At 45.4% G+C, this 14605-nt stretch overlaps 1 protein-coding gene across 1 annotated transcript in view; it reads left to right on the top strand.

Moving 5' to 3' along the window:
- The window catches only part of SNX30 (sorting nexin family member 30), a 105092-nt gene that overhangs the window by 46523 nt on the left and 43964 nt on the right, over positions 1 to 14605 (top strand). Inside the window, exon 2 of the mRNA XM_029919574.1 lies at positions 5951 to 6142. Coding sequence (XP_029775434.1) covers positions 5951 to 6142 — 192 coding nt within the window. The remainder of the gene's footprint in view (positions 1 to 5950; positions 6143 to 14605) is intronic.

Below are 14605 nucleotides of genomic sequence, written 5' to 3'. Positions count from 1 at the left end.
TCTTCTGGGATCTTAGGTTGAGTTATCAGTTGACAGATCAGTTGAGTGATCTGTCAGTGGGGAAAAGTCAGAAGGAAGAAAACCAGGGTCCTAGATAGTCACTCAGGGAAACTTGGCTTCATTTGTCTCTCCATCTGGATCCAGCATAACCTGGCATCCTTCTTGTTTTGTGTTTTCTCCCCATCTTGGTGGAATGCAGCCCCTTCAGTTTGCAGCCTCTATGCTGGGTGGGTTTGCCCAGGGCAGCTGGCCCGCCGCCTTCATGTTCTTTTGACTTTCATCTTGCATTTGCATCTCTCCCCTTCATGGCGAGAGGAAGTCATGTGTGTGGGCAGGCACGCTTTGCTGGCAGTCCTTACGTGGGGTAGCTGCCTGGGTTTGGCACCCCCTTGTCCACACAGCCGGACACCCGAATGGTCCTCCTCCCTGCTGTCGGCCCTTCCCCTTGCCCCCCCCTCCCAGGAGGTTGCACTTTCAAATTAGAGTGTATGTGAGGGCTTTGGGGCATTTTCTACTTCTTAGGTAACCTTGATAACCTTGAGTGACCTCAGGGACATTGGTTAAAGATAACTTTTAGTGTCCCAGTTATATCCAGTAGAAAACCTTCAGAACTTTTAGCATTTGGATGGTATTCTTGCCTGGTTTCCAGTCTGGTCCAATTCTAGTCACTGCTTTTCTTTTTCTTTTTTTCCCCTCACTGCTCTTTCTCTTCCATTCTCTCGGTTAAGTTAGTATCTGGAGAATGGAAAGAGGGAGAATGCAAGGCGTGTCTGTGCTCAGCTCACGGAATTTATCTAGGAGTCTAGTTTTATAATGTTTAAATGAGTATGTAACATTCCTATTAATATAAATGCTATCATTTCCTGGTTATTGAGCCTTTGGGATTTTTCCAGGGTTCATTCTGTGCCCTTTCTCTGCTGTGAACATCCTTGAACAGAACATTTTTGAGATTTTCCCTTTGAATATATTCTCCAAAGTGGGCTTACATTCGACCGTACAACAAAGTCAACAATCAGGAGTGTTGCGTTCAGTCTGTAGGGCATATTCTTTCTTCAGGCGTCTCCTTTGTGCCTGGCAGGAGGGAGTAAATAGAGACAAGTCGGGTACGAGCCTTCTCCCCTTCAGTGTGAGGATGCCTTACATCGAGGTCTTCTGAAACTAGATCATGTTGCCCACGTTCCTCTAATAGTATCAGAAAGAGAAGTTAGAGTGTTTAAGCATGACTTCTTTTATTCTTAGTTTTTTAGTCACCTGTACTCATCATAAGTGCCCTCCTTGATCCCCATCCCCTATTTCACCACAACCCCCCCACCTCCCCTCTGGTAACCATCGGTTTGTTCTCTATAGTTAAGAGTCTCTTTTTTGGTTGGTCTCTGTCTTTCTTTTTTTTCCCCCTAAGCATGACTTTTTAAACATTAAATCCATATTGGCTCCTCATATGTACCACTTTTTTATAAACCCTGTGTAGAATGTAATATAGAGTTTTGCCAGGGATTTATGTTAATTTAATAATCTACTTCCTGGCTGGCTAACCACAATAGTGAATCTTGTAACTGAAATTCTTTGAACCAAAGGGGTTTCTGAAGCAGCTCATGTGTGTATTTCTCTTCCGAGGTAAAAAGGGGTAGGGGGGAGAAGAAATTCATTACTAACTGAAGCCAGCATAAGTGAGAATTGGTATTTTGGAACAGTGAGGTGTTTTCATTTATTTATCAACTATGTAGTTGTCATTTTCACAAGTTACTGTTGCTCTGTAGTCACTGAGGAAGATGTATTTCAGGCCCCAACTATGACTCCTCCTACAGGTTTTATTGTCAGCAGCATTTAATGACTGTTGTGAACCCAGCCCGGTACAGGGGGTGCAAGAATACTTGCAGGCAAGTTGAGTTCACTTTTTTTGTTTTTTAGTATGTTACTAGCGTTGTAGCACCCACTGTGTTCCAGGCACTACTCCATCTACTTTTCATATACTGGCTAATTTTATGTGCTAGCTCATTTTATAAATGAGGAGATTAGGGCATAGTGAGATTAAGAAACTTGCTGGAGTCCACCCCGAACTGCGGTTCAGAACTGCCCAGTCATTGCCAGGCTCGGTTTCATTGTCATTTGACAGACATTTATTGGGTCCCTTCTATTGGCAAAGGATTGAGTTGGATCATTTCTAAGACTCATTCATTCATCAGATACGTGTTGAGTACCTACTACGTGCCAGAGGATAGAGGAGGGGAAAAAATAAGACAAAGTCTCTTCTCTTGTCAGCCTATCAGTCAGTACAGAATAACTTTACAGATGGTGATAGTCTGTGACTAAAATAAAGGCAGGGAAGTGATAGAGGGGTACAAGGATATTTTTAGATTTTTGTGGGCTGAGAAGACATCTCTGAGGAGGTGTCGTTTGAGCAGGAACCTATTTTTTTTTATTTTCTTAATGTTTATTTATTTTTGGGAGAGAGAGACAGAATTGAGCGGGGGAAGGGCAGAGAGAGAGAGAGAGAGAGGGAGACATAGAATCTGAAGCAGGCTCCAGGCTCTGAGCTGTCAGCACAGAGCCCAACGCAGGGCTCAAACCCACGAACCGTGAGACCACGACCCGAACTGAAGTTGGACACTTAACGGACTGAGCCACCCAGGCGCCCCTAGCCAGAACCTATTTGAAGAGAAGAGCCAGCCACGTGGGAGAGTGAGGGGAGAGGTATGGTGGGCGGCAAACACGGGAGCACTCAGGTCTAAGTGAGCTGAGCCCTCTGCATCTGGAACATGATGAGTGGGGGGAGAACGTCAAGGATGAAGAATGGGGAGAATGATGAGGTCATGTTGGCCCTGATGGCTTCTGGGAGGGATATTGGATTTGGTTCTGAACGTGAGTGGGTGTCTTTGACAGTTTTGAGCAGAGGAGTGGCATGCCCTGATTGGCATTTCTGAAAGAGCCGTCTGGCTGCAGCCAGGAAGCCTGACCCTAGGGTAGCAGATATGAGCCAGAAGGCTTCTGCGTGGAGCCGGGATTCTGTCACTTCTCGCATTCCACGATTCGTGTTGGTCAGAAACGTGCTGCCGTCCCACAGCACCTGCTCCAGGACTTAGGTCTCTCAGCATAGCACGCCTGCTGCTGTAGTACTTGGACTGTCCTTTCCTCCTAAGATTTTCATGTTTTCCCTCCACATTTGTCTCTCATGGGGACCATATCTGGCGGAGGAGTCATTTGGGGGCATAACTTATATTAAGACCCTAAGGGAACTGCTAGCTTCCCATGACTGGCTTTAAACACAGACGCTTCATATTTACCCAGAAGGATTTACGGCCAGATGATGGAGATGAGGGACATTGTTGGGTTGGAAAAAGCCACACAAAAGGCATTCAGCTTGATAAGAACCTTGAACTTAGAACAAGAAATCTGCGTTCAACTCTTAGCATAGCAATGACTAGCTTCATTTGGACATATTACCTAACCTTTCTGAGTTACCTCCTTCTTGGTAGAGACAGTATATCTGTCTTGCTAATCTCACAAGGCTGACACGAGCTATAATGGAATAAGAAAGTGGAAACAGAGGCGCCTGGGTGGCTCAGTTGGTTAAGCGTGTGACTTGAGCTCAGATCGTGATCTCATGTTTGGTGAGTTGGAGCCTCGCATCGGGCTCCGCGCTGATGGTGTGGAGTCTGTTTGGGATTCTCTCTCTCTCTCTGCCCCTCCTCTGCGCTCTCTCTCTCAAAAAAAAAATGTGTATTCTTCATATTTATATGTATCTGTATGTATATAATATATATAAATGTATACGTGTGTGTGTATACCTATATATATAAATATAAGGAATGTGGAAACACTGTGTGCACACATGCCATGGAAAGCTGGGCTGGGGGCTCCCGTTTTAGAAATTATAGTCATTTGTAGGTTGTTGGCTGTTTGTATGTACTTACATAATACTCTGTGAAACACCTGATAGTCAGGGTATGTGTGTTTCCCTGGTCACATAGCCCTGGGAGGAAGAACCTTCAGTGTGATAAGGTCTGTCGGACTGGCTCTCCCTCTTCCACCCCCATCCCCACGAACTGACTTGAGGACAAGGTAACTTCCCGCTGTCTGGCCAAGGCATCTCAGACCTTTGTGTGGGCTGCTTTTGGAAAGTTATTGGCAGAGGTTCCCAGAGCAAAGGTCAGGGGAGTTGGCTTGGAGTCCTTCCTGGGAGACCTGAAAACAGACGTGTACACACACACACACACACACAGGTGAACAAGACACAATCACAGTTGTTGGGGACTCACAGTATTTGCGATGTTACATATGTAAATAAATGACTAAAACTGAAAACCGTTGGGGCGCCTGGGTGGCTCAGTCAGTTAAGCGTCTGACTCTTGATTTCTGTTCAGGTCATGATCTCACGGTTCTTGAGTTTGAGCCCTGCATTGGGCTCTGCACTGACAGTGTGAGGCTGCTTGGGATTCTCTCTCTCTCCCTCTCTCTCTCTGCCCATGCTGTGTGCTCTTTCTGTCTCAAAATAAATACAGTAAACTTAAAAATTTTAAAAACCCTGAAAACTGCTTCAGTGGCAGTATCTTCAAAGTACTGAGAAGGAGTAACTAATTTCTGCCAGGGGGGTGGATCAAGGAAGGAGTCCAAGAGGAGGGTGCATTGGAACAGATCCAAGTGAGATACTTGGATACCACCGCATAAAACAGAGGGGCAGCTTTGCAAGCAAAGGTGAGGAGCACGAAACAGCATGGTGGGTTCCGGAAGTGATGCCGTCAGGAACAAGGCCAGTAAGATCTGCCCGGGCCAGATGGTGGAAAGTTGCTGTCAGAGCCCGCGTTGGTTTATCTGACTAAAGATTTTGAGTTCTTTGTCTCTCTTGTGCAATGCTTGGCCATCGGTAGAGCCATTCTGAGGCCCAGTGTGCTAGTGTTGATGAAATGTAAGGGTGGGCCCCTGCAATGCCTAGCGTGGGCCTTGCCTGAGGTCAGTGTTTAAATATTTACTGAAACGGGGGAGGCTCGGTGGTTATTTTCGTAGAGCTCTGGAGAAGGTGCCCTCTCAGATCCCTAGACCGGGGGTATGGCCTCCGCGTGCCCTGTCTTTGCGCTGACAGGGCAGTCCAATGAGCCAGATGCTGCCGTCGCTAGGTTCTGCAGTCATGTCTACACCAAGGGCAGTGACTGTGGGGTCTGCCTTCCCGGCTGACAAACCCTTGGGCTGAAGAGAGGTGGAGTGTGGGGTCTTCTGTGAAATGGAATTGTTTCGGTAACCACAAAAAATATTTTTGACATTGTGTAAACCTGCATATGATTAAACTATCTACACCTAGAAATGGAGACAAAGGAAGGTGCATTATCTGTTTATTTTTCTATCATCCATTGAGTTGGGTGACATTGCCCTTGACGCCAGACTCTACCGTGTCACAGCCCTCTTTCCAGTCAGAGCCCATGGATAGGACTGGTAGGTTGACCTCTCATTTCCTCCGTGTCCTGTTCCTCCATGTCCAAGAAGAGAGAATTCAAGGGAAAACATCTCTCCATCCCCAACCTGGGATCTGATTGATGACCAGCAGGTCAAGAATGTTTTGAAGGCCCTGAAAACCATTGGGGGCGCCTGGGTGGCTCAGTCAGTTAAGCGTCTGACTCTTGGTTTCTGCTCAGGTCATGATCTGGTGGTTCATGAGTTTGAGCCCCACATTGGGCTCTGTACTGACAGTGCAGAGCCTGCTTGGGATTCTCTCTCCCCTCTCTCTCTGCCCCTACCCCACTCATGCTCTATCTCTCGCTCAAAAAAATAAAAAAATAAAAAAATAAAAAAATAAAATTAAAATAAAAGAAATGTCAAATAAGGAAAGATTCAGTTTCTTTGAACATGACTTTTATATTTAGAGGAGTTTCTTGGTTTGGCTAAAAGCAGCCACTTTTGCTGACGTTCTCCAGATGTGTGTTTTCATTTAATTTGTAAGGTGACTCTTCTCTTCTTTCAGGATCTCATTTTGCCCAATGGTGGTACTCCAGCAGGTACTTCGAGTCCGGCATCTTCATCTTCCCTTCTCAACAGACTTCAGCTTGATGATGACATTGATGGTGAGACCAGAGATCTCTTTGTCACAGTTGATGATCCCAAGAAGCATGTCTGTACCATGGAGACCTACATTACGTATAGGATCACCACCAAAGTAGGTCCCGTCATTCACTTCCGTCCCTGTTGGGTGGTCTTAATGAGTTGGAGGCCTGCCCTCATGGTTCCTTGCTTTCTTCCCTCCCTTTGTACGACTCTGTTCATCTTCATTACAACGGTGGAGGTAGCTTTTTGATAGAGGAGATGTATTCAGATTAAAAGGATTATATGTGAATTTTTTTATCTTAAAACATTAAAAATTTTTTTTTATGTTTTTTATTAATTTTGAGAGAGAGAGAGCAAGCATGAGCAGGGGCGAGTCAGAGAGAGTGGGAGACACAGAATCTGAAGCAGGCTCCAGGCTCTGAGCTGTCAGCACAGAGCCCAACGAGGGGCTCGAACCCATGAACTGTGAGATCATGACCTGAGCCGAAGCTGGACACTTAACCAACTGAGCCATCCAGGTGCCCCTTGAATTTTTTTTATCTTAAAATGAAGGACAAATTGTGACTACGGTCTTTCAAATAAAACATTTAATCCCTCTACTTTCACCTATTTTCAGTCATGACACTATTTAACATGTTAACATCGAGGCACTTGGGTGGCTCAGTCACTTAAGCGGCTGACTTTAGCTCGGGTCATGATCTCGCAGTTCATGAGTTTGAGCCCTGCGTCGGGCTCTGTGCTGACAGCTAGCTCAGAGCCTGGAGCCTGCTTCGGGTTCTGTGTCTCCTTCTCTCTCTGACCTTCCACTGCTCACGCTCTCTCTCTCTGTCTTGAAAAAATAAATAAACATTAAAAAAAATTTAACATGTTCATATCGCATGACTATTGAAATTTATGAATTGCTGTACCATCTGATCGTGAATCTCTGGCCAGACCACGGTTGTAATTTGATGTACTTGGAATCGCTCATAAAGGGAGGGGAGGAAGAGTCGGACGGAGATGAATATTGCATTTTTGCCGTGTGCCACGTCGGCAGCGGACAGGATGCTGAGAATGACTGGCTTGATGTTCACAGTGACCCGAAAAGGTGGCTCTTCTAGTTACAGAACCTTTAACTCCTTCATCGTTACAAAGTCAGTAACCAGGATTCTAGGTTGAATTTTTAGACTATCAATCCCCTATTTTTATTTCCAAATCCATAGTCTTTACCTAATTCCACTTATAAAAGAATAACTTTAATGTATCACTACTTTTCAGTGTTTTTTTTTTCAATATTTAAATTAGCACTATAATTTTAGATTTTAAGTAGAGTTTCTAATCCTTGGCAGTATTGATTTTTTGGACTGAATAATTCTTTGTTGTGTGTGTGTGGGGGGGTGTCCTGTGCATTGTTGGATATTTCCCAGCACAGCTGGCCTCTACCCACTAGGGGACAGTAGTACCCACCTCCAAACCCCAGTGGAGACAACCAAAAGTGTCTCCAGACATTGCTAAGTCTTCCCTGGGGGACAGCATTAGTCTTGGTGGAGAAGCACTGGTCCAGAGGAAGAATAACAGTATTTACACACTATTAGGAGAAAGTATACATGATCACTTTATATGTATATATATCAATATATATATCAATATATATATATATATCAATATATAAATGTACACTTCTAACTGGTTTTACTCAATTATCGGTTTATTATAAAAGGAAATGTTAAAATAGCAACAAACCCAAAGCTGGAGGCGTTTGTCTCCCACTGCAGCTGACCAGGGCTTGATTACAGTTTCAGCCTATCTCGGGAGTCATTACTCTGTATTTTTGAATAAAGAAAGGGCTTTATTCAAGAGACCGTCCTGCTTATTGGTATTCCCTCTCCACCCCAGGCCACATGATGAAGAAGGATTTACAGATATTTGTAGAAGTTTTACTAGATTGAAGGCCCCTTTTTGAATGGTATTGGGAGAAGCATTTATGAACATCTCTCTCTTCTGTGCCTTTAACCTTTTTCACTGTAGAAAATAAATGATTTTTAAAAAATATTTTAAAGTTTATTTATTTTGAGAGAGAGTGTGTGTGTACGTGTGAGCAGTACATACAGAGAGGGAGAGAGAGACTCCCAAGCAGGATTTACACTATCAGCATGGAGCCTGATGTGGGGCTGGATCCCATGAACCCTGAGAGCATGAGCTGAGCTGAAATCAGGGCTTAGCCGACTGAGCCCCTGCCGGCACCCCTGAATTAAGTTTTATTTTGAAAATTTAGTAGGTTCTGTACTTACCTAAATTCTTTGGGAGGAAAAAGCAGAGATTAAAATACACTCAAATTTTGTTTCTTTATCTTTGATTGTGTGACACTGCTCTATTTTTAAAATGATGCAAGTATTGGGGTACCTGGGTGGCTCAGTCATTTAAGCCTCCAACTCTTGGTTTCGGCTCAGGTTGTAATCTCACAGTTCATGAGTTCAAGTCCCGTGTTGGGCTCTGTGCTGACATCATGGAGCCTGTTTGGGATTCTCCATATGCCCCTCCCATGCTCGCATGCTCGCTCGCTCGCTCGCTCTCTCTCTCTCTCTCTCTCTCTCTCTCTCTCTCTATCAAAATAAATACATAAAATTTGTGCAAGTACTATAAATATTGTGAAAAATAAAGCAAACAATGATAAAGACCAAATACAAGTCTTGCTTTTCCGTCCTCGTGTAAGTTGTTCTCACCAAAGCAGCCATTTGGTGCATGTCCTTCCCATGCTTTCCTTGTGTTTACATATGTGCATATGTAGCTACAATGTATCTAATTCAGATTTCACTACAGTATTGTTTTCTAACTTTCCCCTCTATGATATTTTTGAAGACCTTTCCATGTTCATAAGAATATAGAGAGAGCTCAGTTTTTCAATCTCTCGTTGTTTATGCAATGATTATAGAGTATCTTGTCTCTATGGACCTCTCAGCCTCTGTCAGACATTTCTGTGACATCACTGCCCTGTCCTTTCTGCACCTGGGTCACATTTGAAAATTTGTCCACATCTATGTGCACACGTACATGCATGCACGCAATCTTCCCCTGTCACCTTTGACCCTGGGTGCCTATTATTTCTCAGGCCGTGGTCTAGGTGCTTAGGTGGATGGGTTAAATCCTCAGAGGTCCTAGGTTGATCCCCGTATTCCCATGAATTATTTCTATATTTTCCCCCTAGGGTCAACTTATTCTTTACTCTGTAGTCAGCAAAATGCAAAACCTATTTTTCTGGAATTTATGCTCTAAGCAGCTGAATGACAAGGTGACTGCCTCACTGGCACAGCAGTGCTTGCTAGCCTTGACATTTTCCCACCCAACTTGATTCCTCTGCCCTGCAGCGGACCTCCCGAAATGCTAATACTACGGGACCTCTGATCCAGAGTCTGGGCTCGTGCATCTGCCGCTAGCCACCGCTCTCTCCTGTGCCCCCTCCGTTTCCGTCCCTCCTTGCCCCCTTTCCTTTGTGTTCTTGTTTCTGTCCTTTCTTCGTGGGGTTATTTGATTTCCGGTAAGTTCTACTTTTGTTCTGACTCCACATTTTCACTTTGCTGTGGTGCTACCACCTCTTGGTGAGCTCATTGTAGCATTTACTTCTTACTGTCAATTCTGTCTCAAACCAGAGTCCTTTTCTTTTCCTGTTTCAGGTAGTGACACCAGGTTTAATGTCTTGGTGGTGCACTCGGGACCTTTTGAAGGTTGCATTAAAGCATATCTACATAGGGGCAACTGAGTGGCTCAGTCAGTTGGGTGTCTGACTTCTGCTCAGGTCATGATCTCACAGTCTGTGTGTTCAAGCCCTGTGTCAGGCTCTGTGCTGACAGCTCAGAGCCTGGAGCCTGTTTCAGATTCTGTGTCTCCCTCTCTCTCTGCCCCTTCCCAGCTCACTCTCTGTCTCTGTCCATCAAAATAAAGACATAAAAAAAATTAAAAGAAAAAAAGGCATATCTACGTATCCCTGCATAGCCACACACCCTGTGATGAGTGGGGACAAGAGGAAGATTACAAACAGGAACCCAGGGTCTCAGACACTGGTCTTGCCCCGGGACCCCCACTTCTGCTCTGCTTTTCTGGCAGAGTTAATGGTCAGAGGAAGAGGTGGTACAAATACTTACATAATTACTTTGAGCTTTGACTTCCCTTTCCTACTTCAGATTCCTGATGACCAGAGCTGGACAAGGTAGAGAGCTGCTTCTGCTTGAGAGAAAACCAGCCTAGGACTGAGAGCCCAAGTCCAAGTCCTGGGCACCTTCCCTCTCCGGCAGTGGGGGCCAGCCCGGGCCTCCTCAAGGCAGGCAGGTCCTGGCTCTTTTCTCTACAGGCTTTTAGAAAGTATCATCATCATAATAGCTAATTGCTGAGCACTTACCATGTGCTGTACTTTTTTTACAATGGAAACCTTTTATTTTATATAAGTAATATGTGCTTATTGTAGAGAAAGTAGGAAACTCAAGCAAGCTAAAAACAACATAATAAAAGAACATCTATAAACTCACTGGCCAGAAATAATCATTTCTGGATTTCTGAACAATTTGTCTCTATCCACTTACAAAAATGACTATTTTGCCGGCTGCCCATTCACTTCATGTAAGATGACAGCATCTTTCTCTGCCAGCAGGCGCCAGTGAGCACACCTTCCTGTTATCATGTCTAAGACGGCAGTCGTGTTCTGCTGCATGGCTAAGCTGTCATTTATTGCATGCTGAGTGCTTTAAATATATTGTCAGTTAATCTTCACACTCATCGAAGCAGGTAAAGGTGGTGTTTTTCCTTTGTGGATGAGATGCAGACAAACTAAGAAGATTACTCAAGGACGTACAACTGATGTGTTTTGGATCTAAAACTCGAATCCAGCTCTGTCTATGCTGTCCTTCTACAAGGCATGATTTTCCAGAGAGGGATGACTCTGCCAACTTCCCCCGGCACGGGGCTCGGTCTCCTACCTGCCTGGCCTGGCTGTTGAAACTGATGACATGGAAATAGACAGGAGCCTCCAGCTCCCTTCAGGAGCGTCCTCCCCCTGTCTCTTACCCCATCTCCTTAGTAAGCATTAAGCCTTGTGCCCCACCTGGCTCTTCTCAGGCCCTGCGGTCGTGGGGGCAGAACCAACCCAGTGTGCAGTGGGTTCGAGGGAACGAGAAGGAAGATGCGAATGTTGGTAGTTTGGAGCTGAAGTGAGAACAGGAGCTGGAGGAGGTGTGGACTTGAAGGGAGGGGGGCGCTTTTTGTTTGGTTTTAAGGATGGACGTGGCCTGTGTACGTGCCCAGAGCCCAGGTTGCTGGAGGAGACATTCAGGTGAAGTTTGGAGGGGAGGATGGGAGCCGCAGCGCAGGGGGGCGGGACAGAGAGTAGCCTGAGCAGAAGTGGAGGGAATGAGTGGCCTCTGATGTATCTTTTTCCATTGTTTCCAGAGGAAGGAGGGAAGTTTTTATTCTGTTTGGTTTTTGTGGCCGGAAGTTGAGGGCTCCGTGCTTCTAGCTGCAGTTTTCCCAAGCGTGAAGGGGAGGTTTTGAAGTAAGCTGAGAAGTTTTCAAGACTTCTACAGGCTTTGTGTTAACTGATGTGGAAAATGAGAGAGAGAGCTGGCCAAGGAAGTATGAGACTACTTGGCAGTGTTGAGGGTCCAGTGGTAGATCTTGTTGTGTCAGTGAGTGTGTTTGCCTGATGCTTTTCCTCCAGGAGTGTGCTCACACGCCCGGGCCTAGTAAAGCACAAGAGCGTGGTTGCATATTTGCCGGAGTCATGTGAGTGGACACTAGGGAAGGGACACTTTGGATATTGGCAAATAAGAGGTGACGGGTTATGGGATTGATACTGAATAAGGAAGGAAGTAAATACGATATTGGACAGAACGTCAAGGAACTGTAGGTCCCAAGAGGCTGAAAAACCAAGGGTATTGGGAAGTGAAGGAATCTGAAATAGAGGCAGTGCTGGTGAGATGGAGGGTGGTCTGAAGTTCTGCCAGGTGACAAAGTCTGATGGGAGCGGAAGGAGACGTTGGCTCACAGATGGGTGTTGTGTGCACGAACCACCTGGATCTCGAGGGCGCCCAGACTCTGGAAGGGCTTTGGGAAGGAAGCCTGAGAGCTAGGCACTGGAGTCTTCTGGGAATCAGGAAAAGGATGGGCGTCTGTAGATGACAAGTGTGAGAGGGATGGAGACGCACATACCGTGATGGCCTGAGCCTCCGCAGGGTTTCCACGGGGCTGAGGAGCAGGATGGAGTGAGGAGGTTCTCAGCCGCACCTCTGGGTCTTGGACGGTGGGGCAGAGTTTGTGAGATTGGAGAAAATGAGCAGTTTTCCACCTGATGGGGCTGCAGGGAGGCTGCAGTCCCCGAGGAGAACCAGCTTTCAGAATCTGAACAAGTGGAGGAAGGACAGGAATTTAATTATGGAATGCGGGTGTTCCAGAAGGGCTTTGTGTAGAAGAAAGCTCTGAGACAGGAAGCCCCGAGGAGCAGGCGGAGAGCCCGGAGCCCCCTGGTCATGATGCTGGGGTATTCTCTCTGGGCAGCAGGGTTTTGAAGCCGAGTGAGACTAGCTGGCTGATATTTGACAAGGGAAGAGGCCCCATTGCAGGGAAGGGACAGGGATCTGGCTGTGGCTTAGACAGATGGCATTTCTGATGAAGACCAAATCTCTCTAGAGTAAACTGGTTATAAATTTTGGATTGAACGGGAATTCTTTGGAAGGGCTCCAGGCCATAGTAGTTAAGCACATCAGCTCCTGGGGGCTAAGAGTTCTTTTGTGGTAAAGTGAGGCCCCATGGACAGGTGCACTGCAGGGGGTGTGGGGGGGTGTTGATTGCCCTGTGGCTCTGTGCTAGGTCTTCTCAAGTGTTGAATTTGCAAAACAAACACAAAAACAAGCCCAAAAACCAAAAAGAACACAAGTTGGCTAGGATGCCTAGAGATACTCATGTAGAATAATGGCAAAAATGAATATTTTTCAGTACAACTCTTGCACTCTGTTACCTATTTGTAGATCTGACTTTAGGTGAATACCCAAGACCTTGGGACCTTGTGGGGCGTTCTAGATTCTGGAACACGGTGTGGAAAGACACAGAACCAAACAGTGTAGTGGCTGTCTCTCATGGAATTGTGGGTGTGCCCTTTTCTCTTTTTTATTGTTACTGGAAATAGAGCGAAACCCTTTTTACTTTATCTTCCTCACTGAGTTAGACCCTGAATTTCACAGAGGAAAGCTTTATCACACGCTCCTAGCTGGAGTTTCGTTGGCCTGCATGTTCTCGGAGTGCTGTGGGCCTCTCTCCAGAAATCCGCGGGGGGTCTGTGGCCCAGTTTCAGCAGGTGTGCAGAAGTCCACGGCAAGAGTGCCTAGCCTCGTTTGTGGCTCTGCTTTTTCTCCGCGTCCTTGTTTTTCTTCTTGATCTTTCTCACCTTCTTCTAATTTATGTCATTTAATCATATTTCATGTATCACATATCTTTTCTAGAAGAAACTGTGGTAAAAGTAAGTAAAACGACTATTGGGTCAAAAAGTGTGAGCGTCCTTCTGCTTATGATGATTCCAGTTTACCTCATTGCTTTCCAAAGCATCAAACAGACTTTTACAACTTTATGCCCATAAAGGAGCTTTTAAAATAGAAACAGTTATTTTGTGTGTCATTATGGAAGGATTATATGAGAATGGTAGAAGCTTTGGAAACAAGGAGGCACATATGAGACTGATGCACTACCTACTGTCCTAATGAGGCACCTGCTAAGGAGGACTATAAAAAGGACAGTTGTCATTATGAGTTCTAGGTTTTTTTTCCTAACCTTTTGTATCCACATTTTTAATACTAATGAAATCATAGTGTAGTACAATTAATTTTGAACCTTGCTGTTTTCTTTTCAAACTGTGTTGAAGCAGGGTGCCTGGGTGGCTTAGTCAGCTTTAAAATAACTATGTCTGGGGCGCCTGGATGGCTCAATCGGTTAAGCGTCCAGCTTTGGCTCAGGACATGATCTCATGGTTTGTGGGTTCGAGCCCCGTGTCAGGCTCTGTGCTGACAGCTAGCTCAGAGGCTGGAGCCTGCTTCAGATTCTGTGTCTCCCTCTCTCTCTGCCCCTCCCCTGCTCGCACTGCCTCTCTCTGTCTCTCAAAAATAAATAAAAAGCATAAAAATAAAATAAAATAAGTATGTCTAACCTGAATGAGTCTAAGGGGGAAAAACCCCAGTTCCCCAAAAGTGAACTTGTTTATAGTAGAAATAAAACTTGTGTTTTATCATACTGGCTTTTTGTAGTTATCAAATACTGATTTCAGAGTAAAAAATGTTACATAAACTATAATTTATGTAGAGGGTTTGCAAAAGCATAATAAAGAGAAGTGATCAGTTGATACCATGTAGCATTTAGGAAGGCAAGAAGTAGAAGCCTGCCTCCATCAGTATGTTTACAGTGAAAACGGATTGCATTCGCCACACGTCAGAATCCGCCTTTCATGGGCCCATCATCGACAAGTCCTCAGATGCAGCCGGTTGGGGGCTCGGTGCAGATTTGAAGACTGTCCCTTCCAGCCCTCATCTTACTGTTGAGGAAACCTAGGCTCTGGGAGGCTTAGTGG

The sequence above is a fragment of the Suricata suricatta genome, chromosome 13 (genome assembly GCF_006229205.1).
Source record: "Suricata suricatta isolate VVHF042 chromosome 13, meerkat_22Aug2017_6uvM2_HiC, whole genome shotgun sequence".
NCBI lineage: Eukaryota > Metazoa > Chordata > Mammalia > Carnivora > Herpestidae > Suricata > Suricata suricatta.
Note: the sequence above shows the minus strand (reverse complement) of the source record. Positions and strands in the feature narration are given on the sequence as shown.